This window comes from Chiloscyllium plagiosum, chromosome 3, assembly GCF_004010195.1.
Source record: "Chiloscyllium plagiosum isolate BGI_BamShark_2017 chromosome 3, ASM401019v2, whole genome shotgun sequence".
In the NCBI taxonomy this organism is placed as follows: Eukaryota; Metazoa; Chordata; class Chondrichthyes; order Orectolobiformes; family Hemiscylliidae; genus Chiloscyllium; species Chiloscyllium plagiosum.
In genome coordinates, this window is record NC_057712.1 from 18,394,673 (window position 1) to 18,410,929 (window position 16,257).

At 38.8% G+C, this 16,257-nt stretch overlaps 1 protein-coding gene across 3 annotated transcripts in view; it reads left to right on the top strand.

Annotated features, from left to right (window-relative positions):
- Positions 1-16,257, top strand: part of itgb1bp1 (integrin beta 1 binding protein 1) — a 49,854-nt gene that overhangs the window by 24,579 nt on the left and 9,018 nt on the right. For all 3 annotated transcript variants that reach the window (XM_043678165.1, XM_043678158.1, XM_043678148.1), the window contains exons 3-5: positions 2,906-2,984; positions 5,934-6,070; positions 11,856-11,948. In XM_043678165.1, coding sequence (XP_043534100.1) covers positions 2,906-2,984; positions 5,934-6,070; positions 11,856-11,948 — 309 coding nt within the window. The remainder of the gene's footprint in view (positions 1-2,905; positions 2,985-5,933; positions 6,071-11,855; positions 11,949-16,257) is intronic.

Sequence of the window (16,257 nt, forward strand, 5' to 3'; positions counted from 1 at the left end):
CAACAGAGACAGAGGCTGTTCCTGTAGCTGTTTGATTAGATTAGATTAGATTCCCTACAGTGTGGAAACAGGCCCTTCGGCCCAACAAGTCCACACTGACCCTCCGAAGAGTTACCCATCCAGATCCTTTTCCCTTTGACTAATGCACCTAACACTACGGGCAATTTACATGGCCAATTCACCTGACCTGCACGTCCTTAGACTGGGGGAGGAAACCAGAGCACCTGGAGGAAACCCACGCAGACACAGGGAGAATGTGCAGGCTGGAATCGAACCTGGGACCCTGATGCTGTGAGGCGGCTGTACTAACCACTATGCCACTATAGCTGTTCTTGTAGGGAATTCTGTTCATAACTATTTACACGTGTATTTTCAGTATGACCTGTTGAGATCAATTGCATCATGAAATTTGAAGCTGGAAAAGGAGGATGTTTAGATATAATATTTGAATCATTGCAGAATTGCACACGGGGACTGTAGACAAAATACAGGTCATAGAGTCAGAGAGATGGACAGCACAGAAACAGACCCTTCGGTCCAACTTGTCCATGCCGACCAGATATCCCAACCTAATCTAGTCCCATTTGCCAGCACTTGGCCCTCCAAACCCTTCCTATTCATATACCCATCCAGAAGTCTTTTCAATGCTGCAATTGTACCAGCCTCCACCACTTCCTCTGGCAGCTCATTCCACACACGTACCACCCTCTGGGTGAAAAAGTTGGCCCTTCGGTCCCTTTTATATCTTTCCTCTCTCACCCTAAACATAGGCCCTCTAGTTCTAGACTCCCCCACCCCAGGAAAAAGACTTTGTCTGTTTATCCTATCAATGTCCGGCATGATTTTATAAACCTCTGTAAAGTAACCCCTCAGCCTCCGACGCTCCAGGGAAAACAGCCCCAGCCTATTCAGCTTCTCCCTACAGCTCAAACCCTCCAACCCTGGCAACATCCTTCCTATAGCAGGGAGACCACAATTGTATGCAGTATTCCAAAAGTGGCCTAACCAATGTCCTCTACAGACGCAACGTGACATCCCAACTCCTATACTGAACCCACTGAACAATAAAGACAAGTATACCAAACACCTTCTTCATTATTGTGCCTACCTGTGACTCCACTTCCAAGAACTATGAATCTACACCCAAAGGTCTCTTTGTTCAGCAGGATCTTACCATTAAGTGTATAAGTCCTGCCTGATTTGCCTTTCCAAAATGCAACATCTCACATTTATTAGATTAAATTCCATCTGCCACAGTTAAACATAATTAAAGTTAACAATCCTTGCAAAGAAATGAATGTATGTGGGTTTCCAGAGGAAAACAGGCCTGGTTGTGGCTGCAATGTGTTTGTGCCTGCCTAGACTAAAATATTTGAGCAACGTACAGTAGGTCACTGATGAAAATGGTTCCCTCAGGGCCATTGGGAGGGAAAAGAAGTTGAATTTGAAACCAGCTCGATAGCAATTGTCCTGAAAAAATACAGTCAGTTCTGCTATAACATGTAGTTCTGCTCTTGTGCAATCCCATGTTAAAAGAAAATCGCGTAATAGCAGCACCATTTAAACTTATGAGGCCAGAATCGTGTTCTAACCAATACGCTTTAAAAGTTCGCACTTTAGAAAGTGTCCCCAATTCGTCAGTCGCATTAGTGAATTTGTGTTAATAAAATATATGTTATAGCAGAATGACCTGTACGTTGTTTGATTTTCTTTGTGGCTTTTTTTTTTTAAGTTTACCAAATTTCAATTTTAACCGGTGAGGGCTGGAAATGCAAGAAATGGAAGCAACAGAAACTTAAGTTAGCAAATGTTATATTCTGAGTCTGTGCAATTTCAAAAACTTTCCAAGCTTTAAACTAAAATATTGGGAAATTAGTCTCTAATGTTTAAACATTTTTCAGTTTGCGAACCTGTAACTGTAAGATCATACAAGTTTATACCCAAGAGACTGGATGATCAAGTATCATTGAACATATTGGTTGAAATATCTTGCTTGTGATTATCAAGAATGGTCTTTTGCTTTATACTCAATGCAGCGGGGGCAAGGTAAGACTTGTCAATGTGAAATTTAGGTAGGAGCAAGCCCAATTCATGTGGCAGGACCTTTGATTAGAAATGTAATCAATTACCAACTTTTATGCAACAAGAGATATCTGAAACTCTATATATCAATTTTGGTTTTGCACCTGCTCATGATTGAAAACCGCTGTACTGAGTGAATCTTCACTTGCTCCTGAGTGACCAGACAAGTTGCTAACCCTTGGGTAAAAATGTTACCACACATTAATATATTCTGGCAGATGTGAGTCACTTACTGTGTAGTTTCCTCTTGATAATTAAGAAATTAAAACAAGTTAGGAGGTTTTATATTTTGGGAGCAATTGTTGTAACTGATCAATGCTGAAACAGAAGATCTCTGATGCAATCTAGTAACTCGGACAAGAAGTAAAGGATAATAATTGAAGGATTAACTTTTCACTGAATGGCATTTAATCAAAATTTGCCCATACACATTTTTAATTCACAGCATTATCTTGTTGCAGCTGTTGCTCTGTATTTTTCTGGTGTATTTTGTGCAACTGTAAGTGTCGTTTATTTTTTATACTTGATCTTAAATGCTGAAAATTGGAATTTTAGTTCATCAAAATACACACTTTTTAAAAAAATAATCTAACCCTAACACAAGTGTCGGATGAAATATTTGGGAGATAGGATAACATAAAGCCACTGCTATTGAAACACTATCAGCTGTTCCTAAATACTCTCCATAGATACTATGCTGAAGATAGAGGGTAACCCTTAAGATGTTTGAGAGATACTGCAAAACACTACAGGTAGCTTAGTAAATGCTACATTTTACTATCTTTTAAAGCGCCTCATATATTTGTGTGCTTTCTTTTTTCAGTCAGTAGATTCCAGTTTGGGTGGTCTCTCCAGATCTAGTACAGTGGCTAGTCTTGATACAGAGTCCACAAGGAGTTCAGGTATGGTACAGCAACATTTCTCAATCTTTCAAATTATTAATGACTCAAACTATAACATGTAATATTGACTACTCCCTTACTAGTAGGTCTTGTATTTCTGACATGAGTGTCATTGCTATAAATACCATATTGATAAAAAGTACTCCACTGGGATTGTTCCAAACTTGTGTGAAGTCTCAGAATTCGAACTATGCACCGTCATCTTTTTAAACAGATTGCTACAGTTTGACTGATGGTTCAACAGGTAACTGGACTAATGATGTATCCTTAAGCCATACAGAAAGATTAGATCCGTCACCCTATCCAAATCTGTAATATATTGTGCAATCTTAGTTGGAAGTTAACAGGGGCAAGGTGGGTACAGTTGCTGCTGCACTTGAGACTACATTGAGTCCTAGAATCATACTACACTGAAGCAGACCCTTCAGCCCAACTTACCTATGCTGACCAAGTTTCTCAAACAAAATCAGTCCCATCTTCCTGCTTTTGTCCCATATCCTTTGATACCTTTCATATCCATATACCTGTCTCAATGTCTTTTCAATGTTGTAATTGTACTCTTCTCTACCACTTCCTCTGGCAGCTTATTCCATAAACGGACTACCCTGTGTGAAAAAGGTTGCCCCTCAGGTCCCTTTTAAATCTTTCCTCTCTCACCTTAAACCTATGACCTCTGGTTTTGGACTCCCCCCCCCCCCCCGGGGGGAAAGGACTTTGACTATTCACCTTATCTATTATACATGGTAATCCACAGTACTTGTTTCACTATGTATTACTAGGGTCCAGCTTTCTAATTTTCTTTTCTATTGATAAGTTGAGTCATATATCTCTGTCTTTCTCTCCCTCAACTCCCCAAGGGGAGTCTACTTTTAAGTACATGCTTAAAACTTGCCCAACCTGTAAAAATATATACTAATAATCCATTTATACATTTTTTTAAAATCACAAACCTGATTTATAGATCCATATAAATATGTTTAAACACACCGTCTTGAACAGAAACAGTTTACCATCCACCAGTTTGTAAAACAATCAGTTTCCACAACCTCCTTCCATCCTCAAGACCAATTTTCATGTAAGCTACCAGTGACTCTCCCATTCCATGAACTTTAATTTTGGTATTTCTTCATGATCGTGTTAACAAAATACCACAAAGTCCACGTAATCAACATGCAATACATTTTCTTAGCACTTGAGAGCACCTTTCTCCCCTAGCACCACATTCCATGCCCCCAGCCCAGCTCCCTCCTGCTAAACCCACTTGTGCAATCTTCTCCACCCCATGAAATCTCTCCAACATCAATTACTTCTGACCAGTGTTGTTCCATGATCCTGGGCCTTCAGGGTGTGCATGCATGTGCACCTGGTCTCTAATTGGCCAACCGCTCTCTGCTTTCCACGCCTACGATCACAAGCACTTTTTAAAAACCCGATGAGCTGACTTTATCTTATTGGTTTGAGGTTCAGTGGCCTTCCATTAAGGGGGTAATGTGTGTCTCTCAAAATCTCCTGCCATGTTCTGGGTACAATACTTAAAATCTCACTTTGGTAGATGGTATATTTGAATTCAATAAAAATCAAAACCTGGAATTTTAGAAAATGGCATCCAAGTAAACTGTCAATTATCTTTTTTTAAAAAAACCTGTTAGATTCACTCAAGTCTTTTAGGAAATAAAATATGCTGCCCTTGCCTGTTCTGGGTTTACAAGCGACTCCAGATTCTCAGCAACTACTGACTGGATAGTAAGGGATGGGCAATAAATGCTGACCAAGTCAGCATGCCCATAATCCATAAATGAAAAAAAATCAAAATCCTTTTGTGATTTTAAATCCCTGTACTGATTTATCCTTCTCTGCCTGAAGGAGAACAACCCAGGTTCTCTAACCTTTCTTCATAACTTAAGTCCTCTATCTCCAATAAGAGATTTACTAGAATATTAACACTTGAGGCCTGAATATAATTTTAGAAGTTTCGTGTCCTGAATTAAAAACTATATGCCAGTTTAGGACAAACTGATGCCTTATGGGTTTCACATGACTCTCTTGATTTTTGTACTCAATGCCTTTATTTGTAAAGCCATAAATCACACATACATTCTTTATTTATAAAAAAAAGTCTTTTCATCTTGTCCTATTTATTTCAAAGACATGGAGACCCCACCATGTTTTATTGTCTCTTTGTTCTTTCTGTCGGAATATATTCCCACACATTATCATTCACTTTTCATCTGCTTGTGAATGTTCTCCTTGAGTCAATTATTACCTTCAATACTTGCAACATTTCCCAAGTTGTCATCTACAAGCTTTTCAAATTATAATGCCACCAAGCATATTGTTAATTTTTATATAAGTATGAACTTTATTTATTAAAGCACAATATATGTACACAAAGTAATTTTGTACCTTTTGAGAAATAGCTATAAGCATTAATTGGGGGGAAAAATAAAGCTCTGTCTCTCTGATACCTCGGTGGATAAAAATGCTCCTTCAGAAATCCAATAGATGGGGCAGATCCTGGTCTGCACTGAACTCAGTTGATCAGAGCTGGAATAGTGATAACGGTTCTACCATTGACCTCAGTATGCCCAGACTAAGAATGGAAGATATCAGTTAAAGTTCCCATGGTCGTCTTTGCAGCCTTCTCCCAGAAATAAACTATTAAATTTACATACAAAAGTGACTACCTGGCAAGGTAGTGGCCTGTAGAAACATATACCCCAGCCTGAGCTGGGAGGAGTTAAGGGGAAGAAAGTTTGGGGTGGGTCTGGTGTTGATTGGTGGTGGTGTTTATTGACAATTAATTGCTTGCTTTCCATTTCCAATAAGTCACAACATGAACAAAATGTAATACTTGTAAAAGAAGAAAAAATTGGTGCCAGTTTTATAGTAATGGAATTTATTTTTCAGTACTGGAAGATGACAAATTGTGTTTTTATGCTTTTGTTATAGGACAGAGTAACAGTAACTTTGACACATGCACTGAATTCCGAGTGAAGTATTTGGGGGCTATTGAAAACTTAAACTCCAGTTTATTTGAATGTCTTCAAGGACCACAGGATTTGATTAATTATATTGATTTGGCACAGGTAAGATAATGGAAGTTAGAGGAATGCTTATTAACTTCTATCGTGAACAAACTTTCAGATCTGTAAACATAATTAAATCTAGTCTCCTGATCAGTCTTGACAAGATGGTGATGGGGATAACTGAAAAGACCTGCAAGTTTCTGATTACCAAAGTTCAGTTTAATAGTTTGATCCTTTCGTTTAGCTGGGATTATAGTGCAATTGCCAAGTCTGTCAAAGAAATTTGATAATGCTTATGGCATTGTCAACATGTTTACAGCATGGAGCAGCCACAGCATATCGCATGCAAAGAAGATTCCTGTGTGGCTAGCGGCAAGGTATGGCTGTGAAAGCTGGACCATTAAGAGTGATGAGGGTCAAAGAAGAGCATTTGAATTGAAAGAACTTGAACAGAAATTGCATGCAGTCAAATGCATGGGTTCTTGAACATTGGTATTAAGAGGAACATTGAAGAATAGATATCAAGAAAGCTCTTATTTTGGGCATGTAACACAAACAGATGCAGTCAGCGAAAAAAGGTTATGCAACATGCCACATCCAGAAAACAGTACAAGACAATATGGTTGGATAACATCAAAAAGTGACTGGCTTCTATGCTGGACTGTCAATGGAAAAAGATTGTTCAGCCCTGCGAACAAATTGACATCTCTTCTATTTCTAAATATGAAATTTAACTGGACTGGATTAGGACCAGTTACTAAACAGGGTTGTAGCAAGGCTTTAATGTTGCAGTATGGAGTTAGTTACAAGATATGAACCAGGCCTGCATATAAACAAACAGGAAATGATAGACAAAACTAAACAAAGAGTATAAATGACTAGGGAATAAATAGTAATAGAATAGAACTATATTGAGGTAAAGCTGTAGAACAATGCAGAGTCACTTTAAGTAAACATGAACAGGAGGCAAGACCATGTTGCGAGAAAGCAGATATACAGACGAACCTCGTTTATCTGAACAAAATCGTTGGGCACTATTTCGTTTGGATAATTGATTATTCGGTTAATCGATTCAATGTCTCTCCTCTGGGCCTCAGAATTTTCTGTTAAGACTGCTCCCTGTTCAGGAGACAAGGCAGCTGCACACCACAGCCGAGCACCCCCTCCCCCCGCAACTCCATCCAACACAGTGTAAACACAATGAGTTTACATTTAAAGAAAAATTGTATGAAAAGGGAGGTGGAGTAGCACTACTTACTAGATGACTAGTAAAAGAACAGAGCAGGTAGTGACATCATGGTGTTGTCACTGGTCTAATAATCCATAAACATGGTCTAATATGAATGTACGAAATAGAAGCAGAAATAGATCTTTCAGTTCCTCAAGTTTGCTCTGCAATTCAATTAAGATTGGGGCTGATTTATTTGTGTTTTAAATTGTAATTTTCATCAACCATGATAATCTTAGATTCCCTTTTCTACTTCTGTCTAAAAGTATTTAATATTACATGCTCTGCTCTAGAGACATTGGTTTGAATCCCATCATAGCAGATGGTGAAACTTGAGTACAATTAATAAAACTGGAACTAAAAGCTAAAATAATGGTGGCCATGAAACTGTTGTTGATTGTTGTGAAGATTCATTTGGTTCACGAATATCTTTTTAGGGAGAAAAAAAAAGCTACCATTTTCATAGGTCTGGCCCACAGCAATGTGGTTGGCTCTTAAACGTCCTCTGAAATGGCCCAGCAAGTCTCTCAGTTGCTAAGATGCCCAAATGCTAAGATCTCATAAAAGCAATATTGGACAGATCACAACAAAAGCCAAGTCACTGGAAACGACAACAGCACATACAACCCTGCTGATCCTGCAAAGTCCTCTTTATGAACATAGTCATACAGCATAGAAACAGAGCCTTTGCTCCAACCAGTCCTTGCCAATCATAATCCCAAACTAAATTAGTTCCACCTGCCTGTATTTGGCCACTGTCCCTTCAAACATTTCTTATTTGTATACTTATCCAAATATCTTTAAACCTTGTAACTGTATCCACATCCACCACCACCGCTGAAGCTCATTCCACACCTAAACTACTGTGTCAAAAATGTTGGCCCTCACTTTTTAAAAAAAAATCTTTGATGGGAATAATGTGATCAAGGATAGTCAGCATGGTTTTGTGAAGGGCAGGTCGTGCCTCACAAACCTTACTGAATTCTTTGAGGTGACTAAGGAGGTAGACGAGGGTAAAGCGGTAGATGAGGTGTATATGGATTTTAGTAAGGTGTTTGATAAGGTTCCCCATGGTAGGCTATTGCAAAAAATACGGAGGTATGGCATTGAGGGTGAGTTTGAAGGTTTGGATTAGGAATTGGCTGGTTGGAAGAAGACAGAGGGTAGTAGTTGATGATAAAGGTTCATCTTGGAATGCAGTTACTAGCGGTGTTCCGCAAGGATCTGTTTTGGGACCATTGCTGTTTGTCATTTTTATAAATGACCTGGAGGAGGGGCTAGAAGGTTGGGTGAGCAATTTTGTGGATGATACGGTTTGTTCTAAACGCCAGCCATGTAGTGGGACCATGACCCGATTTACCGAAGAAGAAGACAAAGTTTCGGTGAACAGAACCATGCCAGGAGGCATTCGACCATTTGAAATCAATATTAACCACCAAACCAGTTTTAGTTAACACCAAACTGTTCAAAACCTTTTAAAGTCGCCATCGATGCTAGTGACATAGGAGTTGGAGCTGTACTCCTACAGGAAGATGAGGATGGGATTGAGCTGCCGGTTGGTGACTATTCGAAGATGATCAACATCCACCAGAGGAAATAGTCCACGATTGAAAAAAAATGAGTTTGATACTGTCCTTACAACATTTTTGACATGTATGTCACATGATGATTAGGGGTTTAGATAGGGTTGACCATGAGAACCTTTTTCCACGTATGGAGTCAGCTATTACGAGGGGGCATAACTTTAAATTAAGGGGTGGTAGGTATAGGACAGATGTTTGGGGTAGATTCTTTACTCAGCGAGTCGTGAGTTCATGGAATGCCCTGCCAGTAGCAGTGGTGGACTCTCCCTCTTTATGGGCATTTAAAGAGGCATTGGATAGGCATATGGAGGATAGTGGGCTAGTGTAAGTTAGGTGGACTTGGATCGGCGCAACATCGAGGGCCAAAGGGCCTGTACTGCGCTGTATTTTTCTATGTTCTATGTTTATCTCACCTTAAAAATATGCCTACTCTTGAAATTCCCTACCCTAGGGAAATGGCACCTGCCATTCAGCTTATCTATAACTCTCATGATTTTATAAACCTCGAAGGTTTAATCTCAATTTTCTACCTTCCAGTGAAAGACATCCCAGCCTGTCCTTATAACTCAAGCCCTCTATTTCTAGCAACATCTGGGGTCTGTGCTAAAGACACTGGTTAAACAACACCCTGAGAATGTCATTCACACAGAATCATATCTTACAGATGACACCCCAAATACCACAATCACAATCCAGAGATAGCAGCACGGCAGTGTTGACTCTAGACCCTATGAAGCCTCAAATATGTATGTGCAAGGAACCTCCTGGTAATTGAGGTACCATTTATCCCTCAGCTGATGAATTAGTTTTCTTCCACATTAAACACTACTTAGAGGATGCACATAGGGCAGCAAGGACATGGAATATATGTTTTTTGGGGGGATTTTAATGTCCATCACCAAAATTGGCTTGGTAGCACCACTAGTGATTGCACTGGCAAAATCCTACACCACATGCCACGCAGCAGTTCAAGAAAGCACTTGTCACCAACTTCAAGCGAAATTAGGCATTTAGCCAGCGGATCCTGTGAATATATACATATATTTTAAAAATCATCCTTCAATAGAACAGAAATAGAATCCATTTGGATAGAAATAAGAGATAACAAACAATCAATCACATTCATACAGTAGGCTACAGTTACACCCAGTCATGGAAGAAGTATGCAAACAAATTATGAAAACGTTTTTTAAAAAAGTGAATTTAAACCATTAGAAGTTGCTAATAAAAGTGATAAAGAAATTTAGGTTCTAGAAGCGCACAGGTTTCCTTTTAAAGCCCAGAATGCAATCGGCTCAACAAGAGAGGACTTGCTAGTAGATTCAATAATGGTGAATAAACCAAAGGGGATAGTACCATATTAGTTGTCTTTGAGTCCTCTGGAATCCCTCCTGTAGCCCAAGTAGATTTGAAAATTTATGTCAAGAGTCCTCATCATTTCCTCCCTTGCCGCCTCCAGCAGCCTTGCATACGTTTCATCTGGGCCTTGGGATTTATGCACTCTCAAGCATGCCAAAACTGCTAATACATCTTCCTCTCATTATCTACACCTACCTTCTCTATTGTGAATACAGATGCAAAGTACTCATTTAAAACCTCAGCTATGTCTTCTCGCTGCACATAGATTGCCACTTTGACCCACTCTTCCCCTGCTTATTCTCTTGTTCCCAATATACATACAAACTGCCTTTGGATTTTCCTTAATGTTACACTCAAATTTTTCAAGTCCCCTGTTTTCTCTCCTCATGCCTTTTTTTTTAAAAAGCACCTCCTTTATTCCTCAAGAGCCTCTGTTTTGAGCCTTCAGCATCTACCATAAGCTTCCTTTTTCTTGGACATTAGTGAACCAGATGGAGTTTTCCTGAGAATTGACACGAGTCTTTTAATTCCAGATTTTTACTGAATTTAAGTTTCACCATTTGCCACAATGGTATTCAAACCCAGGTGCCTAGAACATTACCTAGGTCTCTGGATTTACAATCCAGTGATAATTCCAATAGACATTGCTTCCCTTTAAAAGGGGAGAAGAGAAATTCAATAACCTGTGACGAACTGAAAGAAATTATGCCACACGATTTTACTTTTTAAAACATATGCATTTTATCCTGTAGAATTAATAAAGAAAACACATACTAAAATGGGTCTTGGATGAATTTTTAAAATTTATGCTAAAGATTGCAATAAAACACAATCATATTGTTTGAACTTACATTTTTAACTGCACTTCCTGTTTTTTCTTGTGATTTCCTCCCCCCTCCCCCTCAGAAAGTCTTTGTCTACTTATTAGGCTTTTAAAGTTTCTTTCCACTTCCTGGGACTGAAACAAAGTGCCACAGCTGAGAGGAATTTGCCTTGATTTCTCCTTGGTGTTCCAGCTATTCTCCAAGCAATGCAATTTCATGGGGCTGTTTCTATTAGCTTTTAGCTAAAAAGGTCCTACGGTATTTCTTAAGTGCCTCATAATTCTGCACTTTTTAAACTCAACATAGATTGAAGAGCATAAAATAGCCTTGATTTAGAACTGTTCTTTTGCTCTGGTCAATGCTGTTTTTCAACACAGCAGATTTTTATTTCTTCTGGCTGCTTAAATCTGGGCTTTCACCCTGTCAACTTTGGATTTAGAGTTAAAAGCACCCAAGAACTCCTGAAAAATCCCACAATGATTTCCCAGAATTCCAACCAAAGCTCCAGATGGAATTAATTATCTTTATGACAGCAGAGATTAGTAAAATGCCCAATAAATTTAATTATCCTCAAACTACTGTCTGAAATTCCACAGGTAAATGAAGGCCAACTTCACTTTTCAAGGCTTTCATCCTCCTGGTTCTGACCCCCTTCAGGTACATGTGAAATCATGTTTCTATAGTCTTAAGGTGATCTGTGAATTTCTAAAGCTCAACACTTTAATTACCTTACAACTGAAATCTTCCGAAAACAAAAGGTCTTAAGGTGATATTAACAATTTCCTATTTCCATCAATCAGCTAGTTTGGTAAAATGGCAAATTTCTCTCTGGTGTGTGGTTTCTCTTACAGCAATATGGAAAACTACCCTTTATACCGTCCGAAGAGGAGAGTATTTTATACGTCTCCAAATACGGTATCAAAGTCGCATCCTCTGATCAATTTGTAAGTACATTAATTCTTTCTTCTAATTTTGTTATGACACACTTAAAGTTGTAGGGAAGAAAGGATGCTCATTTTAAACCGTGATCACTTATTGTCAGTGTGTGTGATCATGACAAACATTGCAAAGGAATATGAATTTTTACACTTGTCCCATGCATCATTTGTTAACCACTGTCCACAATTTTGTATAAAGGGTTTAAGAATTGTGCTAATTTGGGTAATTAAATAATTTAATAAACTTTTGGACCTCTAATTGCTAATTAATACAACAGCCAATAAAAGACAAGTACGCGCTGACACTGCAATGCATATTCTGTCCTTATTTTGTTCAGGAAAAACTTATAAAGGTTTCATGTCCTGAGGTCAATCACATCAGTGCCAGCTACCAAAACCTACATTTAACACAATTGATATTGCTCCTTCATAACAAAGGTGCTGTAATTCAGGAGGCCTTCTGGTTCTGTTGCGCAGAGTTCAACATTTCATATCATAGCACCTTGAACACTTGCATGAACAGGAATGATACTTTTTGATTTGTTAATAGAATCCCCTTTCTGTCTAGCTCTACAGACGAATCATTCATGTGCATACAATAGAGTGTCATCTATATGCTAAACTTGCAATGTTCAGGTGTTCTTTTCTGAATTCCAACAGTCAGTTAAATGGGATGACATGACCACAATATTTTGATGGAGTGGGTGATACCAAATGAAATGTCTTAATGTTTTCTCACCAGAAACCATGTCTTGGTTCAGTAAATCTTATAGTGTTACATCTTCAGAAGTGATTCTCGAGAAGCATTCATAGAGCATTGCAAACTTGCTATAGTATACTATTACAAAGACACTTTCTATTTAATACTGCTTGGCGGATTTAATTTTTGAAGGATCATGGAAAAAGGAATTTTTCACATTTTGTGGGCATACCCAACTAGTTTCTTCAAAAGATGTGATTAAACGTTCACTAAAGACAATGGAAATTATTTTTAACAAGGCTTCCTAGAAATCACATGCCCAGTAATAATGGCTTGCCTTACAGCAGACCCTGGTGAGGTTTGTTTTTGAACGATTAGGTTGGTGAAATTTTTCATGGTTTAGTTGGAGAAAAGAATTAGGTGAATTCTAAAAAAGCTTGCTGTGACCAAGCTGCCTACCTGTTTGCTACTATTTCTGAAGAACTCTTCAGTTCACGGGGAAACCTTCTTGTTCTTTTTGCATTAGTGACTGAAAGAACATCTCAAAATTGTACTGGGTGAGTAAGCTGTTCTACAAGAATTCAGAGACAACCAGACATGACTAGGGGTGGGTCAGTCCAGACTTGATGGGCTGAAGCCCTCTATCTGTACTGTAAAGATTCTATGATTCTCGTGACTTGACCACACATCATAATCTCATAGCAACAGACTGTGGAATGTTTTACATTTTATTCTTTTGTCTTTTGGAATAATCCATTGGCCAGGGTTATTTTTTTCAGAAAGCTAATCTCTTCAATTTGTTATCCCTACTTTCCTGAAGAGTGAGGGTGTGTGTATGTTTTTGAAGATATTGACAGGGAGGATCGTTAGGACTTGTATTATAATGTGTGTTAACAAACTATAATACTATAGTAAAAGTATTATTTTGCTTAAAAACCCATAATTAGATTATCTAGGTTTCATAATAGTTTTGATAAAAGATAAAAATCACACAACAACAACATCTTTATTTGTAAGCATTAGCTTTTGAGCGCTGCTCCTTCATCAGGCTCCTCCACATCATGGGTTATTTAGATAAGTTATTTAATTGTTCATTTTGGTAATTGTATTTTTATGTTATGAAGTAGTGGCTCTAGAGCGACAAGTGTACTCCTCCAGCCTCAGTTGTAACAGCACATTTAAATGTATTGTACTTACAGCAGTGCCATAAGTGGTCTAATGACTTTCCAATCACTTGACATGGATTGTCAAGGTCAGTGAATGAATCTTCCATGATATCATCTCTGCATTGCTTCACCAGCTTCTCACATTGCTTAATGACCAGCTCCTTATGCTCAGGACTAAATGGATAAAATCTAGATACTTCACCTCATCCTTGCACTTAAAGCTACAAATCTCACACCCACCTCATGGCCTCCACCCAGTGATTATTGTGTGCTACTTTATCCTGCAAGAAAAGAGCAGAATCAAGTGATTTACCAACTGAGAAATGACTGGAGCATAATTATTGAGGATAAGGATGGCTACATTTCCTGAACCCGATAGAAGGAATGGCTTTCAACATCCTTGGGCTACTTATAGCATCACTAAACATCTGGGTTGACCTTTTACTCCTATTTTATGCACTTCTTAATTCCAGCCTCACGCTGCTATTTGGCATGATGAACAAACTGCAGGTTTGCCAGGGAGGGGACTTCATTTTCCAGCCCATTTTCCATACTCCCCAATTCTTTTACCAACTTCTCTATAATTATCAGCTTCAAAAAAATTACAAGAACTTACCCAATCCACCAGTACAGGGCTGAGAAGATGGTTCATCACATGATCTGATACCTGCAATCACTTTCTCAGATACAGACACTGCGTATACCTTAAAGATCCATACAGAATTGAGAGCCTTGCATGCTGAGTTGCTGGGCACGCATGTACTAAAACAAGGCCAGGGACAATGCATGATTTGTGTTCTAGCTGACTGGAAGGTCACAGATGAGTTCTGCTACAGGGGATTCAGATGAAAACATAAAAGGCAGGCACTGTTGGGTGTGTACACAGATGTAGGAAGCAATGGCTGACCTGTCGATCTTCTCTTACTATTGAGGAATATGGAGAAGTCCAGCAAGTGTGTTGAATGCATTGCACAGCTTTCCCTCTTATGCCTCTGTTCCAGCTCCCTGTCGTAGTGCAAACTCCAGAGACACTAAAACTGCAGTCCTGATTCCTCTTGCATCCTTCATGTAATTAAGCCTGTAATTCCTGTGAGAATGGAACATCACTTTATAGTACTTGCAGACGCTTTGCAACTGTATAGGCTCTTCAAAAATACTGTCAACGCAGGATCAGTTCAGTTGTTTCTGCTGCTTACAGGGATGCCCAAGCTAACAGCTGTAAGATGTCACAAACGCTGGAAGTGGCTGGTAACACAGCATGCACCCCTGTGAGAGCAACTGAATTCACACCTGCAATCTTTGAATAACAGCTAGATGAGAAGGAATTTGTTTAGCTAACGAATTATGAAACATCAATTGAACCACTTAAAATAGAGCTTGATCACAGAATTATTAACATGCAGGAATCAATTTACCCAGTGTATACACCTGCTCTCAAACTGCATTATGACCAAATGCAATTCTTTTGCCTTTTTCCCCATAACTACACAATTGTTTCTGTGCAAAATAATTATCTATTGGATTTTTGAATGCCTCAATTGAACCTTTCCTCACCACAGTTACATGCAGCACATGCCAGACCAACTATGCACTGTGCAAAGAAGTACTTTTTCCCAATGTATTTATATATTTTGCAAACTGCTTTAAATCTGTGCCATCATTCCTGATTCTTTTACAAGTGGGAAATTTAAAATTTTTTGTCAAATCTCATCTGAGCTTTTCCAATCTGTTTTCATAACTGAAACCTATTACTAGAATCATTCTTGTAGTTCTCTTCTACACTCTCTACAATGTATTTACATCCTTCTTAAAATGAAGTGCCCAGAACCATATTCACAATTCAGCTGAAGTCTAACTAGTGTCTTATATGTGTTCAATATAATTCTTGTTCCTGTGTTCTGTTCCTTTTTCTAAAGGTTACGATTTTGTAGTTATTTATTAACTACTCCCCACTTGTCCTATAACTTTTAATGACTTATGAAAATAATGTGTGGATAAGGGGTTTAAGTGGCAATAATACATTTTTTTTCGCAATTTGGCGATCTGCAGCCAGTGGGGTTCCACAGGGATCGGTGCTGGGACTGCACCTGTTTACAATATATATTAATCATTTGGAGGAAATGTACTGTAGCCAAAACAGTGGGAAGGCAAGTTTACAGACAGATATTGATGGCTTAAGTGGGCAATGCAGTATAAAGTGTGAAAATGTGAAGTTGTTCATTTTGGAAAGGAAAACTGAAGACTTATTAAATTGCAGAAAGCTGTGGCACAAAGGACCAAGGTTGGGGTGGGGCTGGTTGGTGCATGTGTGTACCTGTGCACATGACACAAAACTAACACTCAGTTTGGGATTATAGGGATGGATTGGGGGAGTGGTGAGTGTGGGTCTGAGTGGGATGCTCTTTGAAGGGTTAGTGCAGAGTCAATGGCTGTATGTCCTCTTTCTGCA